At 42.8% G+C, this 18399-nt stretch overlaps 1 protein-coding gene across 3 annotated transcripts in view; it reads right to left on the bottom strand.

The window, feature by feature from the left end:
* Positions 1-7583: 7583 nt before the first annotated feature.
* GPALPP1 (GPALPP motifs containing 1) overlaps positions 7584-18399 on the bottom strand; it is a 49495-nt gene continuing 38679 nt past the window's right edge. For all 3 annotated transcript variants that reach the window (XM_077855617.1, XM_077855618.1, XM_077855619.1), the window contains exons 7-9: positions 16525-16623; positions 12024-12242; positions 7584-11269 (exon numbers count right to left, since the gene is read on the bottom strand). In XM_077855617.1, coding sequence (XP_077711743.1) covers positions 12024-12242; positions 16525-16623 — 318 coding nt within the window. In that variant the 3' untranslated portion in view covers positions 7584-11269. The remainder of the gene's footprint in view (positions 11270-12023; positions 12243-16524; positions 16624-18399) is intronic.

Below are 18399 nucleotides of genomic sequence, written 5' to 3'. Positions count from 1 at the left end.
TGTGATTTTTATGAATAGTCACAAATGGCCAAAAAGGCCACCCCAGTTTATAGTCCTTCTAACAATGTGAAGAACACATTTCCTACCACTCTTGCCAACAGAGCGTTTTAACTTTTTTTACCTTTCCGAACCTATTAATTGAAAAGTGGTTTCTTAGTGTAGTTTTGATTTGCATGTCTTTTTTATGAGCAAGGTTGACTTCCTCTTCCAATATTTAAGCTTAAACTGTTTTGTTTCTATGAATTGTACTAGTTTTTGCCCATTTATCTGTTGACTTGTTCATTTTTGTTGTTGTCGATTTTTTTTTGTTTTGTTTTTTAAGTAGGCTCCATGCCCATCCTAGAGCCCAACGCAGAGCTTGAACTCACGGCCCTGAGATCAAGGTCTGAGCTGTGATCAAGATTCGGCTGCTTAACCAACTGAGCCACTCAGGAGACGCCCCTTGTTGTTGAATTTCTTCTCGACTTTAATCAGTTAATCAAATGTTAAGGAAATCACACTTAGGTCTGTGATGTGAGTTGCAAATATTCATTCGTCTTTTGACTGCTTTCTATGCAGAATTTTTCTTTTAATATCATCCAGTTTGTCAACATTTTATTTTAGGGCTTCTAGATGTCACATTATCTTTTGGCAGTCCCTCCCTGCCCATTCTGAGATCATGAAAATAAATTTTCTCACATTTTCTTCTAGTACATTTATGGTTTCATTTTCTTCTTTTCCTTTAAACATATAATCTGTCTGGAGTTTGCTTTGATCTACAGCATGAGACAGAGATCCAACCTCATTTCCCATCCACGTGTCTACTGAGAAGTCTGGACACCATTTGTGGGATAATTACTTCCCCTCTCACTGATGTGAAATGCCTCCTTTAGTATCTCTGTCTGCTTCAGAACTTTCTGTGACAGATGAGCTTTCATCCCATTCCCAACTTTATCCTTGAAGGAAAGTTGTTGTTTTTGCTGTTATTATTTTAGGATTTTATTCATTTATTCATGAGACACACAGAGAGAGGGGCAGGGACAGGGGCAGAGGGAGAAGCAGGCTCCCTGAGGGGAGCCTGAATGGGGGCTCCATCCAGGACCCCTGAGCGAAGGCTGACCTTCAGCTCCTGAGCCCCCCAGATGCCCCTGTTATTTATTTATTTATTTTTTAAATTTTTATTTATTTATGATAGTTACAGAGAGAGAGAGAGGGAGGCAGAGACACAGGCAGAGGGAGAAGCAGGCTCCATGCACCGGGAGCCTGATGTGGGATTTGATCCCGGGTCTCCGGGATCACGCCCTGGGCCAAAGGCAGGCGCCAAACCGCTGCGCCACCCAGGGATCCCAGATGCCCCTGTTATTATTTTATTTTTAAATATGGGAGGGCCTTGAGTATGTTTGCCTGGAGGGGGAAGTGGGGGAAGGCGAGTGCAGAGGGGGTGCAGTGGGGCCTCCAGGGAAAGGAGGTGAGGATGGAGGCAAGGGCCTGGGGGCGGCGGTGCCTGCAGGTTCCACCGGGTTTGCATCCTCGGGGTGGGGGGTGGGGGGTGGGGGCCTCCCGGGGCCCCTGGCCGCCACCTCGTGCCCCCCCCTCCCCCCCCCCGCCCCGCCTAGAATTCGCGCTCCTTCCCTCAGCGCTCCCGCACCGACCTTCTCCGTCCTTCTGGAAGGCTCGCAGCGCAGCCTGGACCTGGGGCGCCACCCACGACGTCTTCCGCTTCTCGGGGTCCGGGTCCCTCTCGCCTCCGCCCCCCGCCCCCCGCCACCTTAGTGATCGTGCCCAGCGTCCGGGGCGCTGACCCCTTCCTCCCAGCAAATGACCCCTGGCACCCGGAGTCCGCGGGGTGGGGTGGGGTGGGGGGCTCAGGAGGCCGGGAAACCGGTTCCCCAAAAACACGTTCGGCAGGTGCGGCAGGTGTGGCAGGTGCGGTAGATGCAGTCGGTGCGGCAGGTGCGGCAGGTGCAGTCGGTGCAGCAGGTGCATAGGTGCGGTAGGTGTGGCAGGTGCGGCAGGTGCGGCAGGTGCGGCAGGTGCAGAGCTCATCAGTCTCAGCACCCCGGGAGGTTCAGAGACCCCCACCTCAGCAAATTGAGAGGAGCCGGTAGAAGCGTTTTCCTGCTGCGGGAACACTCACCGACCGGTCCCATCCGCACCCCCGTTTCCCCAGCCTTTGGAGGGCGCAGGCGTCCTCATCCTTCCTTCGAAGCCAACCCTATGGGTCACCCTGAACCCCAGCCTTTTCCACCTGATTATTCCTCTGAGTCATCCCCCCCCCCTGCCCCCGGGCTCCTTCCTCTCCCGCAGGCCTGGCCCCTGGGTGCGCACCCCATGCCCCTGGGTGTCCCCTCCTGCGGCGCCCCCCGGCTGTGCAGGTGCCTGTCCCCGCGCCCCAACGCGGCCGTGCTGTCCCCCCTGGGACCCCAGGAAGCTGGGGACCGCGACCATCCTACGTTTCTACCTCTAGGCCAACGTCTCGCACGCCGCGGGAGCTCCACGCATAGGTGTAGGCACGAGCTCACGGATTTCCTTCTGCTCTAGGCCTCCTTCCTCTGTCTCTTCTTTTCTTTCTCCCACCCCCACCATCAAAAGTATTTATTGATTTACATGTTATGTCTTTTCTTGAGGTATTGAAATCAGAATGAGAAAGTCGGTTTTTTGTTGTCTAAAGATTTTATTTATTCGGGGAGGTGGGTGGGGGGTAGCTGGGTGATGGCACTGAGGGGGGCACTGGATGGGATGAGCCTGCGATGAGCAACTGTATGTTGGCAGATCGAATTTAAATTAAAAAATGTAAAAAAATAAAAATAAAGATTTTATTTATTCAGAGAAAGGCAGAGACACAGGCAGAGGGAGAAGCAGGCTCCCACCGGGGAGCCCATGGAGGGACTCGATTCCAGAACCCCGGGGTCACGCTCTGGGCCGAAGGCAGACACTCAGCCAGAGCCACCCGGGTGCCCCAAGAAACAGTTTTCGATGGAGACCCACCATAGGTTTGTCCAGAAGTAGCACCACTTTTTCCCCCCCTCGTATTTCTTTCCTCTGTCTTTTAAAAAAGATTTTATTTATTTATTCATGAGCAATACAGAGAGAGAGAGGCAGAGACGCAGGCAGAGGGAGAAGCAGGCTCCGTGCAGGGAGCCCGACGTGGGACTCGATCCCGGGACCCCGGGGTCACACCCGGGGCTGCAGGCGGCGCTAAACCGCTGCGCCACCGGGGCTGCCCCCCGATTGCTAATTTTAAACAACAATTTATTACAGAACGACTTCCACTCGACAACACTTAAAAAAAAAAATCCATTTCTAACTACTCCCTGTCAGGCTTTTTACTGACTAGGCGTTTGCTTTCAAGTTTTGGCTGCCAAGGATATATTCCCTTCTTTAGGTAAAAACGCCTCCACTTCCCTTTAGGGATACTCTGTGGCGCAGAGACTGGAACCGGCAGGGCGCCCGGCAAACCCAGGGCCCCCGGAGCCCTCGCAGTGCCAGCGGCCGGAGGGGTCGCTACCACGAGGCTGCCGTCTTGGCCTCGAGAAAGTGAAGATGAATCCAGCTCCCGTCTTGTTCCTAGTCGCCTAGGGCTGCTGCTGCTGCAAAACCCCCAAAACCTGCCGCTGACTTGGCGCCTGAAAGCAGCAGAATTTATCTTTCACAGTTGTGGAGGCCACCAGTCCGAAATCAAGGGGTGTCAGCAGGGCCAGGCTTCCTCTGAAGGCTCCAGGGGGGAGTCCTTCCTCCCATCTTCCAGCCTGTGGGGGCTTGTAAAGTTCCTTGGCTTGTGGCAAGTATAACTTTCTCTGATAAGGACACCAGTGGTTGGATGTAAGGCCCACCCTAAATCCGGGATGATCTCATCTTGAGATCCCGACCCTCGCTCCCAATGAGTCACATTCTGAGACTCTGGGTGGACATGCCTTTTGGGGGCCACTGTGCGGCCTACTGCCCTTGGCTCTTCTCCAGGCCTAGTCCTCCAGGTGCTCGGGAGAGACATCTGAGACTCTCTCCTCCCTCCTCTTGCTTCCACCTAGTTTTATGATCTGGGGGATGTGGCTCTCACTTTGGCTACCCCCTCTCGAGAGCCTCCTCAGACGTTGAACACCTCCTATCCCAGATCCGTGATTAATTGGCAAGGTCAGGCAAGCTTCCTTGCTATTGGTTGGGTTGAAGCTGGCAACTTTTCATCATTTGTCATTTCCCTTTCCTTTTTCTTGTCATTCGTAGAAAGAAAGGCTGAATCAATCATTTTGGATTGTATCGTGAGCCACACGTCGCAGCTGAAGATCCGGTGGGGGCTTCATTTCCCATCGACTTTGTGCTGAGTGTGCTTCTTGGTATCAGAGGACTTGATGGAAGCCAATAAAGTAGGAGCAATCACTGGGTGGAACCTCACCTGGCGCAGGCATCTGCGCAGCACTCAGCGCGTGCTCCCTCCCCACGCTTCCCTGCACACGGGCTCGGACCCCACTACCTGCGCCAGAATATTCCTAATGGAAAGGAGATGCACGATGTCCAGGGAGTAATACTGATAACCGGGGGAGAACTGACAGGTAGGGGGGTGATCTCTCATTTTGGTAAACAGAATACTGGTGTTCTCATTAGAAAATAGGTGGGAATGAAAACTGGGATGGGGGCTAATGGAAGCATCAGCTGTTTTTGCCTGTTACTTTGCTGCCAGTTATAGCACCTCCATTTTGTTTTAGGGAACTACCCCCCCACCCCCAACTCTGAAGTCTGTGTGGTTGGGTAAGGTTTGGCTCCACAGGAAGGGGATGGGAACCAGCCTGGGTTGTGGGCTGTTGTGTCTCCTGACGATTGACTCACGGATGAACAAATGACCAAAGCTTGTCCTCAGAGTCAGCATTAGTCCTTGGGCTCTGGCTGGAATTTAATGGGAAGGAGAAGCTTTCCTTTCACTGGGTGGCTAAGCTGGTAGGATGTCACTTTAGAAGTGCTGCTACCCACATCTGTCATCAACTAGGAAGCCCACCTAGCCACGAAGTCCACACAAAGGAAGGCAGGCTGAGGGATAGGAATCCTGATGGCATAATTTGGGCTTTCAGATCCGGCTGTACCCAAAGCCAGGGCTACATTCTGTACTTTTCATTACATGAGGGGATAAACGATCTTTTTTTTTTTTTTTTTTTTTTTTTTTAAGCCAGTTTGAATTAGGTTTCTATCACTTGCTGCCAAGATCCCTGATAAATATAGGACTACTCTGAGATTATATGAGTGGATATGTCTACAAAAGTTGTCTCAGCGGGCTTCTCACCCAGGGGATAACCACCATTTATTGTTGGGTTTTGTGCTAATTGTTGGCATGTGTCATCTCTGTAATCCTCATGCCACCCTTTGAGGTATCACTGGTCTCATTTTAAGACCTATTTGGGCTGAGATAGGTTAAGGAACTTTCTCAAGTCTACACAGCTAGTGGCAGGGCCAGGATTCCATTCCAGGCTGGTTTCCAATGTTTATGCTCTTAATTAGCATAGTATCACTAATTCTCCTATGTTAATGAGGGCTCTTGTGCCCAGTGATAGAAGGAGCACATCTGTTTTCATCTCAGAGCGTTGACTGTATGAAAACTTTAGGACTAAATAACTCATCACATGCCCTGTTTGGCCAACATTACCTCATCCTAAGGAGACCAAATGGAAAGGTTGGATGGTAGAGAGGCGGTTATCAGAGACCTGACAGGAGTTCTGCAGTTCTTTTAAATATTCTAGCATAGGTCCTTGAAAATTTTCAGCTTTAAAACAATCATGCCCCTTTGTTTCTCCTTGACGTTCCTTTAGCTACTGTCATTGTTCTTTTGTTAGCAAATGTAGAAAATGGTATCCAAAAAGTAAACTCACTTGCTTTCAACGTTCTTTAGTTAAAATAATTAGCTGTCAAGGCACAGTTATCTCAGACCTCAACATTGGTGAGTTTTGCTAAGGAAAAGTCACAAGGCAGAGACCACCTCTGGAGTTCATGGTTCGCATGCGTGTGTTCTGCGCTTCCAGGGTATTCAGCGATCTCTTGAGAGCCACCAGCCAGCGCCAAAGATCTTATAACGTACTACTCCTCCTGAAGACTCTTCCATTTTAAAAGGAGCCTACGAGAAGGCAATCTAATGAAACCAAACTATCACTGACAGTAGAATCTTGAGCCCCGTGGTAGCTGGCTGGTCAAAATGTTTGAAGAATATACCCTTTTAGGCATCAATTCCCCGATAGGAAGGACAACCTACTCTTCGTAATGCAAGTTATTGCTGGTACTGGTGGCTGCAGCTGTGCGACCTAAGATGATCATGGATATAGTAAGTGCAGTGATTCTCAAACTTTTTACAAAGGATGACCTGAGAGATGGTTAAAAGCAGAGATTCTCTGGGCTCTAACCTCAAGGATTCCCAGAGGAGTGGGCCTGGGAACCTGCATTTAATCAATCTCCTCAGTTGATTCTGATGGCGGTCCAAGGATCACAAGAAATAGAAATATGAAAATCTCCTTCCAAGCCCTGAATTTTAAAGATTCATTTACTCATTTGGTATCTGGTGCTATTTAGCTCTTAAAGAGAATGTATATAATCCTTAATAATTAGGCCTATGGGGAGGAAATGAACAATAATTTATGACAAATTTTGAAAGATAAGACAAAAGGCCCCGGCTGTGCTTGAAGTAGTTTTGGGGACAAGTATAGGCAGATGTTCAATGCACTTATTTTCTGCTGCTGACACTAGTGCAGTACGTGCAGTCTTCAGAGCAAGGACCTGAAGGACCAGTGCAGACATGGCTGGGAATCCTCGAAGGCCAGGAGGACAGATCTTTGGTGTTAGGACCCATCTGGCTAACTCCTGTGTGATGTTTATGACTTGGCCAAAGTATACTCTCCTCTGGGAGGCTTCCTTTCACCTTCTAACTGCTCAGATGCCTTTATCTGGGGTTCCTGGCATCAGTAGCAAGGACCAACCCTGAGCCCCTGTATTTCTTACATACCGTCCACCCTGGTGCAGTTTTTCAAACACCTCAGAACTAATGCTTCAAGGCCTTTGCATGTGTGGTCAGTCACTGTTCACACTGCTAGCATCTTTTTCATTTTTTAGGTTTTAGCTTAAATGACATCTCTTCAGAAAGACGTTTCTTATCATTTTACCTGAAAAGTTTCTCATCCTCAACTAACCCTATATAATAAAAAATTAGGATTTACAAAAAAAGGGGGGGTAGGATTTAAAAAAAAAGGGGGGGGATAATCCCTCCACCCCAAATGATAAAAGAATACATGTGTTCTGAAAGAATTTGGGAAGTAGGAAAGAAAAAAGCTGATAATCAAACACTCCTGAAAACACCCACCGACCGTTCCAAAACAATGGAATCTTGGTGATAAGCCAGTGCTAGCCCTCTTGTGCCATGGTGCTCTTAAGAGCATTTCCAATTTGTCTTGCAGGTCTAAAGAAAACAGTTACTGTTTGTAATTATGTTGGGATAATGAAAACCTGGCAAGTGAGCTGTCTTCCTAAAATGATCCGGTTGGCCAGAATGTATTTTTGTGGAATATTCTCTTTGCCAAGATTGCTTGCTTCAGATGAGTTAGTAATATTAAAACAGAAGAAAAAGAAAAGACCTCAGCTTCTCAGATAGAGATGAAACTTTATTTATACATAAAAAATTATACATCAGGAATTCTTTTCTAAAAACAGTCTTTTATTGTAAAGTTCAAAATGAAAAGATTCAAAGGGGGCAGTGTATAGCTCTTTATAGTATTTTACAAACCACAGTCACAGTAAAACAATTTTTGAAGCTGCAAAAAAATATACCTCTCTTATAACAGGAAATGCATGACCTCTGTAACTGTAGACTTAGATCTCATGATGGTGTAAAAACCAAAGTAAAATAAATTAATATCATGAAATAGAAGACTTGGCACGGATGTTACACAGGCACTATCTCTAATCACTTTCCTCCATGTTAATTCTTCCTCGTAGGTACAATACTCAACAGAGAGTTATTTTTTCTAACAATGTTTATCATCACCATGAAAGAAGTATAAAAGACACAAGACAAGGACTCTTATAGTTTAAGAAACCTATCTCCCATGATTATATGTTTCTGAGTAATAATATTAACATGATCTACCCCATATAAGAAATAAAAAGTGCCGTGATGTTTGGGGACCAAATAATTTATAGAATAACTATTAATCTATTCTGGAGCAAGGAAGTTTTGGTACCATGTCAATCTCAACCTCGCTTCTAAAAAAACTCATTAATTAAAAGAACTATTAAAAGTTCAAAAGATAAATGCGAAATGGCTGCTATATCCAAACATGACTGAAAACCTCTTAGTAAGACCATGATTTTTGTCATTGTTTTGTTTTTTTAAAGAGCAATGGTTTAATTTACAATATTTTGCTAATATAAAAAGGTTCTAATTTATGTGATAATGAATGGTGTAGCCACCATCTCTCATCTTCTGTTCCCGCTCCCAATCCCCTCCCTTGCTAACGCCACCATTTATTTATCAGTAATGTGGTTATTCATGGAAGTAACTCAGTCTATCTGAGATGACAACTTACAGAGGTGGACAAAAATCATGTAATTTCAGGTACAATGAACTTAGATGTCACCTTCAACAGAAAAGAAAGTTACAGTATCTGCTTCATCTTTTTTTTTTTTTTTTTTTTTAAGATTTTATTTATTCATGAGAGACACACGGAGAAGAGAGGCAGAGACACAGGCAGAGGGAGAAGCAGGCTCCATGCAGGGAGCCCGACCTGGGACTTGATCCCGAGTCTCCAGGATCACACCCTGGGCCAAGGGCAGGCGCTAAACCGCTGAGCCACTCAGGCTGCCCCTGCTTCATCTTTTGAACTTAGTGTTGGCTTTTTAATTTTTCCCTTCATTTTTAAGTTTCAAAGGAGGCCACAGTTCTATAAGACTTAGCCAAGAAGTACAAGAAATTAAAAAGGTCTTATTAGAAGATGTCAATGATGCTAATTTTCTTTTTTTAATATATTTGAGTTTATTCTTCATTTAACTTTTAAAACACTACTATAGTTGAATATTAAAACAAAAACAATAGCAAGTAGTGAGCTATGATTATAGTCCTTCACTCATCCACTACTGCATATAAAATGCCAGCTGATGCTAATTTTCTGCCAGATGAATGGAGACTTGAATTAATTAGGCTTTTTACCACTTTGGAAGAGGGGAGGGGCTGCCCTGAGCACCTTTCCATTCTGTGTAAATAGCAACTCTGTTCTTTTATTATCAATGCTATTCTACTGGGCTTAGTCTCTCCGAGGGGCATAAAAACCTCTGGTCTGGCCTCACGTTTGATTAAAACTGGGATGGCATGAAAGAGCATTACACCCAAGGGAGCAGTAAGATGGTAACTCATGGAAAGCATCAGGCAGAGAGAAGAGGTTTTTCTCTCTTTTGCAGAGGACAAAGACGCTTCAAGGTGACGGGAAAAACAGTAACTACGTGATGCAGAAATATCCTATCCCCTTAAGATGAATAAAACAAAGAAAAAGAAGTAACCAAAGGTGATATTTTTACTTTAAAAAATACAAAGTTTCCCAAAACTGTATGTTAGAAATTTATAGAAGGGTGAGGAACTGGAAAACATGTCTTCCTTTCGTCCAGGAAAATTATAACGAAATTAAATGAGAGCAGTGGATGCTTTTGCACAATGTTCTGCATTCAGAAAATATTACTAAAAATGACATCTTTAGTCAAATGGTAGCTCTGTTCAATTTTGCTTAGACAAGAAGCTGTTTCAGTTTGCTTAGGAGAATTCATCTCTTTAAAAGCTACACTCCTTGAGTAGGCTACTGTTTACGCTGATATCATAAAAGAGCAACGAGGAATAACTTGTGCCATAATCTCAACAGTTCACTGTACTCAATTTTCACAAAGCCTAAATGAACTAAGAATCAGAATGTTTTTCCATTAAAACCTCCCACCTCCTACCTAGTCTCTCATTTTGTGTTCTTTTTTTTCCCCCACACAAAACAAAAAAACAAAACCCCTCATGCTTTATCAAAACTATAACACAGAACTAGTGAACAATTAGGATGACTCTGTAATAAAACATAACTAAGAGAATTTGAATTTAGGCTTTAACTATTTAGAATGTTCTATTTAACATCTTAAGAGACAGTGCCTCAAAGCATTACCAAGTTACGTATTCTCATTAGAGTGGTTATGATTAGAGTTTCCATTCATATTTTTGTATTTCAAGATTATGAACTTGATTTTTAAAAAAGACTACTCATGATTGATATAAAAGATCAGTCCCCAATAAATTAGCTAAAATCTGTTAAATATAAATGGGTAAAATAAGATAACCTCAAAGCAAAGTTTAAAGACTTAGAAAGCTTTGGCTGAGCCCAGAGAGACCAAGTCTTTGACTTCACACTGCTAATGGCTAATGGCATATTTTGTCCCTTAGATCGCCTCTCCTAGAAGTACTTATTAAAGTTGGAAAAATCAAATTAGTTTTTCTTAGTACACGAGATAACATAGAGGCCCTTCTTTCTTACTTAAAAACCAACCAACCAACACAAAAAACCCAAACAAGAAACGAAAAGCCCTGGTTGCCCAAAGAAGCAAAACGTCAACAAAACAGACAAAACCTCCAAGCCCTCTATTTGTAAATGTGTATTCACTGGCTGCAGTTTAGAGGGAAAACCCGAACAATTTCAGATGCATGGATTTACTGCAAGGACTCAACACACTTACTCCAGGGCAGGTTAGGAACAGCTGATAAGGAGGTCTACACTGGTGGAGATTCAGCGAATAGTCCTGAACAGATCTTACACAATACTTGGGAGACACCACAAAAATTAGGGAATAGGTGGGAGATCCCCAAAATAATTATTTTTTAAAAAAAGATTTTATTTATCCATTCATGAGAGAGACACAGAGAGAGAAGCAGAGACACAGGCAGAGGGAGAAGCAGGCTCCATGCAGGGAGCCTGACATAGGACTCGATCCCGGGTCTCCAGGATCATGCCCTGGGCTGAAGGTGGCACTAAATGGCTGAGGCACCCGGGCTGCCCTCAAAATAATTATTTGAAGAAAAGCCCACACTTCCTCAGAAGCCAAAGACACATAATATTCTATTCCACATAAGAAATACTGACTTTAGGTTTCCACGTGACTTACAGGACATACAGCACAAGGTAAGTTTGTATGGTTTTTAAGACTAAAGTAATCTCTAATTTTAAGAAACTCAAAACAAAGGAATAAAGGTGGACAGACTGACAAAAGAGTGTTCTTCAACTTTTCTTCATTGCACAGGGAAATCCCCCTGAAGTAAGAATAAGAAAGTTTAGTAAGTTGGAAATGTTTCTAACCTTAACCGTATTTTCCTTTATTTTTAATTTTTTAGATTTTTAAGTAATCTCTACACCCCAACGTGGGGCTCGAACTCACAATACTGAGATCAAGAGTCACATGCTCCACCGACTGAACCAGCCAGGCACCCCTGTATTTTCCTTTAAAGCCATATTTTAATATTGATGTAGGTTTCATACAATTAAAGATTTTAAGGAGCAACCTCAGTTTTTATGTAATTCCTTACTCACCTTTATGAACCCTGGTCAGATTGGGCTTGGATGAAGGATATGATTTTAAACCTTAACTTAAACAGAAGCTTTCAAAGCAATGAACGTTTTCTAACTGTGACCTTGTTTAACACAGAAATGATAAACACATCTTTCTCTGTTCTTTAAAAAAGCATGCATATTTACCCAACCTTAAACCACTCTTTCCTTTGCCATTTCTTTTAAACTAAAATGTAATTTTAGTGTTTTTAATAGCAATGCCTGGTTAATAGCAATGCCTGAAGACAAGGCTACTTTTCCAGTTAACTACATTTTTTATCCCACAGGGCTGAATATTCAAAAACTCATGGTGGACTTATCAAAAAAGATTTTCAGGTTATAAACTACTTTATTATAAAAGGAAATAGATTTTTACACACAATTACTTATAGATAACAGCGTATTTAGAAAAGTTCAAATTTATCAGTTTGAAAATATACCTCACTGAGATATACTTACTTATAAAAACATACTGCCTTTGCCATGTGAAAATCTGGTGTTTAGTTCTCTAGATTTCTTTATCAGAGCTTTTTTCTGAGCTTCATCAAACCGATTAACTTTGAGATCTTTATCACGGTCAAATGGTATTCTTTCTTGGGGCTTATTTTTCTCTTCGGCAGCCTTATTTTTTAATTTCTTATGATGAATGTCCATAAGAGATTCTGATCTTTTTGATTCCTAGGGGAGAGGAAGAGGGGTAGAAATGAAAATCTTTACTTGTGGGATCCCTGGGTGGTGCAGCGGTTTGGCGCCTGCCTTTGGCCCAGGGCGTGATCCTGGAGACCCAGGATCGAATCCCACATCGGGCTCCCGGTGCATGGAGCCTGCTTCTCCCTCTGCCTGTGTCTCTGCCTCTCTCTCTCTCTCTCCCTGTGTGACTATCATAAATAAATAAAAATTAAAAAAAAAATCTTTACTTGTACAGAGTATGGACAGAATATGATCATGAAGCAAAATGATTAAGCAGTCATGATGAACGAACATTAAGGAGGGCTTTTACAAACCCTAATAGGTTTTGCCAAATCCAAGACAGGATTTGGCCTGTCCTACAGATTTCATTTTTATTTTTTTATAAAGATTTTATTTATTTATTCATGAGAGACACAGACACAGAGAGAGAGGTAGAGACATAGGCAGAGGGAGAAGCAGGCTCCATGCAGGGAGAGCCTGACATGGACTCGATCCCAGGTCTCCAGGATCACGCCCTGGGCTGAAGGTGGTGCTAAACCGCTGAGCCACCTGGGCTGCCCTGTTTTATTTTATTTTAGAGACAGACAGAGCACAGAAGGGGAGCTGGGGGAGGGGCAGAGAGAGAACCTTAAGCATGCTCCACAGCCAGCACAGAACCCATCAGAGGGCTCCAACTCAGGACCCTGAGGATCATGACCTGAGCCGAAATTAACAGTCTGATGCTTAAACGACTGTACCATCCAGGCACCCTTTGATGCATTCTAAGGTAAACTCTAGACGTCATTACACAATCCCTAAGTACTTTAGCATTCATTTCATTAGCTAGAACTCCACATTTGTTCACAATTTTCTCCTTTAAGGTAAATTTACATGCATAAATCTTTTTTTTTTTAAAGATTTATTTTATTTATTTATGATAGACATAGAGAGAGAGAGGCAGAGACATAGGAGGAGGGAGAAGCAGGCTCCACGCCGGGAGCCCAACGTGGGACTCGATCCCGGGACCCTGGGATCACGCCCTGGGCCAAAGGCAGGCGCCAAACCGCTGAGCCATCCAGGGATCCCCCAACATGCATAAATCTTAAGTGTACAGTCACTGAGTTTTATAATTCAAAATCTGGAACATTTCTATCACACTTTGCCCCTTCCTAGTCAATACTCATACCGTGACCCCAACAACCAGTATTCTGATTTTTTTCTACCACAGATTCATTCTGCTTAATGTAGAGCTTCATATATATGGAATGGTGCAGTATGTACTTTCTTGTACATACTTCCTTGTACTCAGTGTAATGACTTTGAGACTTATCCAAGTTGTTCCATTTATTTGTAATTTGTTCCTTTTTGAAAAAAAAAAAAAAAAAGATTTATTTATTTGACAGAGTGAGCGAGAGCATACACAAGTAGGTAGAGTGTTAAGCAGAGGGAGAGGGAGAAGCAGCCTCCCTGCTGAGCAGAGAGACCAATGTGGGGCTTGATCCCAAGCCCCTGGGATCATGACCTGAGCTGAAGGCAGATGCATAACTGACTGAGCTACTCAGGCTACCCTGTTATTTGTTCCTTTTTATTTCTGAGTAATATTTCATTGAATTATTTTTCTTTCTCTTATTGATAAGCATCTGAGCTGTCCCCAGAATGTTGCTATTATGAATAAAGCTTTTTTTTTTTTTAAGATTTTATTTATTTATTCATGAAAGACACACAGAGAGAGGCAGAGATGCAGGCAGAGGGAGAAGCAGGCTCCATGCACCGGGAGCCCGACGTGGGACTTGATCCCGGGTCTCCAGGATCGCGCTCTGGGCCAAAGGCAGGCGCCAAACCACTGCGCCACCCAGGGATCCCTTGTATAAGTCTTTTAAATTATTCTGAATTTTTACTTCAATTTCTTGAGTTCAGAGAACATGGCTTTAATGATAGTGATTCTTAGTTTTGTTGAGCTTTGACTCTTAAGCTGGTCAGTTTTCAAAAATGTCCCATGTAAGTGGAGTTTTTGGTCAGTTTCCAAGAATGTTTCATGTATGCTTACTGTTTGTGTACTGGTCTACATATGTCCAACTAATCATGCTAACTATGTTTTTAACATTTATGGAACTTTTCATTAACTAATACACTGAGAACAAGTAATTTTCCTTAAATACCTAAACACTGCAGGGCTGAAAGGTTTAGTAATTTACATTTATTCTCTGAGCTGGAACAATCACCAGTTTTTGTTTTTTGCTTTTTTCTTTAAAGTAAGAGAATACAATGAAATAACAAAATGTCAAATGAATACTAAACTGTTTAGTTTATAAATTTAGATTCTTTTCTCCAATATTTAAATCTTCACATCGAATATTCCAAATCTGCTTATAATATAAAATATGAACTGAGGATCTCTAGGAATTAGTAAGGCTTTTGCTTTCTTTTATTGCTGTTTAGTTTTTTTTTTTTTTTTTTAATTTTTTTATTTTATTTTATTTATTTATGATAGTCACAGAGAGAGAGAGGCAGAGACACAGGCAGAGGGAGAAGCAGGCTCCATGCACCGGGAGCCTGATGTGGGATTCGATCCCGGGTCTCCAGGATCGTGCCCTGGGCCAAAGGCAGGCGCCAAACCACTGCGCCACCCAGGGATCCCCTGCTGTTTAGTTTTTATTTCACAATCATAAGCTTGACTCTTCAATCCAGCTAGACTTGGGAGGGGAGTAAGGAAAATATGGAATCCACTGAACTGCAGTGAGAGCATAGAGATTATCAGATTTTTTGAGCAGATGAAGGTAAAGGAGTGCTTTCCTGAGCTATCAAAGGAATAGTCTGGTAGTTAAAGTAAAATACAAGTCAAATTTATTAGATTTATCTACAGTCAGCAATGGTAATCTTCCTGCTGGGCTTGTCACTCCTGGACCCAAACTGCTCCATCGTTTCCATTATATTCATGCTCTCTCTCACCTTGCCAAAGACCACCTGCCTGCCACCCAACCACAGTCTTGGCAGTGCAGATGAAAAACTGGGAATCGTTCGTGTTGGGTCCAGCATTTGCCACGGACAGGATGCCAGGACCATGTGCTTCAGGATGAAATTCTCATCAGCCAATTTCTCCTCATAGGTAGACTTACTACAAGTGTCATAGCGTGTGAAGTCACCACCCTGGCACATAAGTCCTAGAATAATCCTGTGAAAGCAGGAACCTTATTACCAAATCCTTTCTTTCCAGTACCCACGGGAGGTAGGTTCTCTGCTGTCTTTGGAACTTGGTCTGTAAACAGCTCGAAAGTGATGCAGCTCAGGGGCTCCCAGTCCACAGTGATGTCAAAGAACGTGGTGGGACTGACCATGGCTGGGTGGCGCAGGCGGCTCTGGGTGGTAGTATCTGCAAGGCCAGGGCTCTTGTTTTCTGATCATCTGTTACTAATCTCTAGAAATTAAATTTCTGATATATAACTTAAGTAAACTGAAAGGGACGCCTGGGTGGCTCAGTGGTTGAGCGTCTGCCTTTGGGTCAGGTCGTGATCCCAGAGTCCTGATATCGAGTCCCTCCCTTCATGGAGCCTGCTTCTCCCTCTGCCTATGTTTCTTCCTTTCTTTCTTTTTTTTTTTTTTTTTTAAGGATTTATTTATTTATGATAGACATAGGCAGAGACACAGGAGGAGGGAGAGGCAGGCTCCATGCCAGGAGCCTGATGTGGGACTCAATCCCGGGACTCCAGGATCGCGCCCTGGGCCAAAGGCAGGCGCTAAACTGCTGAGCCACCCAGGGATCCCCTCTGCCTATGTTTCTGCCTCTCTCTTCCTCTGTGTCTCAAGATTAAATAAATACAATCTTAAAAAAAATACAAATTGAAAATATTACATGAATACAAAAAAAATCCTACAAAAATCCTATAAAAAGGATTTAAGATAAATGTATATAATACAACAAAGTGGGATATTTCTCAGGACATACATGCAGAAAAAGATCGAGGTAAAAAGGAAGATGTAAGAAAGAGAAACAAGAAAGACAATACTGAAGGATAGAAAAAAAAAAAAAGCTTGGGGCACCTGGGTGGCACAGTTAAGCATCTGACTCTTGGATTCGGCTCAGGTTGTGATCTCAGGGTTGTGGGATCCAGCCCCAAGTTGGGGTCCACACTCAGTGTTCTGCTTGAGATTCTCTCTCTGCCCCTCCCACAACTAATACATACTCTCTCTCTCAAATACATAAATAAATTTTTAAAAAATAATGACAAAACTTATGACCGCTCTTAAAAGAAAAAGAAGAAAATAAACGCTTATATATTTTATTCTTACTTACATTGTATGAGGACACCTGCTCAGCCAACCTCTTTTCCCTTCCTGACAATACATGTTCTTCATCCTTCTTATTAAATGACTTCCTTGCTTCTTGTGTTTCCTGAAGAATGAACACAGAAAATATACTATTGAGCCATATAGTTAAGAAAAACTAAAAAAAAAAACTTATTATTTTTATTCAGATTGAGTAATAAGAGACTAAACTAAGATTGATGAATCTTTTCCCAATAGGAATATATATACATATAGTTGATATGGGATCATCAACATATAGTTGAAGGGATTGTTCAAGTTCTACTCTATGATTTTCTTAAAAACAAGAAGAAACCTGTTCAATCAACTAACTGGAAGAAATTCCTTATTTATCAAACTCACAAAGGAGTTTGACAAACAATGATGACAAAGAGAATAATTAGGGATGCCAGGGTGGCTTAGCCGTTGAGCATCTGCTTTGGCTCAGGGTGTGATCCTGGAGTTCCGGGATAGTGTTCTGCATCAGGCTCCTTGCATGAAGCCTACTTCTCCTCCCTCTGCCTGTGTCTCTGCCTCTCTCTTTGTGTCTCTCAAGAATAAATAAATAAAATCTTAAAAAAAAAAAAAAAAAAGAGAAAATTAGACTTTAAAAGAAATCCTATAGGGGCAGCTGGCTGGCTCAGCTGGTAGAGCATGTGACTTGATCTGGGGGTTGTAAGTCTGAGCTCCATGTTGGGTATAGAGATTACTTAAAAATAAACTCTTAATAATACAAAAAAGAAATCCTATATTATCTGTTTTTAAAACTAGTAAAGTCACTCTTCGGGTAGAAAAATAAAAAGACAAGGTTTAAGGAGTTTGGAAAAGAAATAATACATCTATCTTTACTCACAGATGATGTGATTATAGGAAACTCCAGGGCAGCCCTGGTGGCTTAGCGATATAGCGCCACCTTCAGCCTGGGGTGTGATCCTGGAGACCCGGGATCGAGTCCCACATCCGGCTCCCTACATGGAGCCTGCTTCTCCCTCTGCCTGTGTCTCTGCCTCTCTCTCTCTCTCTCTCTGTGTGTGTCTCTCATGAATAAATAAATAAAATCTTAAAAAAAAAAACAAAACTCCAAAGCATTTATAAAAATACTCCTGGAACTAATAAGCAAGTACACTACAGCAAAGCTGCAAGGATACAAGGTCAATATACAATATATGCCAACAATGAACAATTGGAATAAGAACTTAAAAGAAAATTTAACAACAGTGCGTACACAAGATGAAGTACTTAGGTAAATTTCCAACAGATTTTAATTAGAAAAAAAGATTCTAGAGACTATAGTTCCAACCAGGAATGATAACAGCTCATAAAAAGACAATTGAAAACCACTGTTCTCAAGTATTTTATACTGCTGTTATCTGCTTAAGGAAACCAAGGAGGTCATCTGCAATTTTTATCTTAATAATGTACAAAACAGTGCTTGGTTAACTCAGTTGGTAGAGCATGTGACTTTCAATCTCACGGTTGTTTTTTTTTTTTAAATTTTTATTTATTTATGATAGTCACACACAGAGAGAGAGAGAGTCAGAGACATAGGCAGAGGGAGAAGCAGGCTCCATGCAGGGAGCCCGACGTGGGATTCGATCCCAGGTCTCCAGGATCGCGCCCTGGGCCAAAGGCAGGCGCCAAACCACTGCGCCACCCAGGGATCCCAATCTCACGGTTGTTAAGTTCAAGCCTCACATTGGATGTGGAGCCTACTTAAAAACAATGCCGTATTTAATGAAGAATGTTAAAAATACAGAAATAGCTCAGTTCTTATTTTCTTACAAAATTTTCCTTGAAAACAGATGTTCTCATTTATTTATTTTTAAAGATTTTATTTATTCATGAGAGGCACAGAGAGAGAGAG

Source organism: Canis aureus, chromosome 17 (genome assembly GCF_053574225.1).
Source record: "Canis aureus isolate CA01 chromosome 17, VMU_Caureus_v.1.0, whole genome shotgun sequence".
Taxonomy (NCBI): Eukaryota; Metazoa; Chordata; class Mammalia; order Carnivora; family Canidae; genus Canis; species Canis aureus.
The sequence above is the reverse complement of the archived record's forward strand: the minus strand, read 5'-3'. Positions and strand labels throughout refer to the sequence as shown.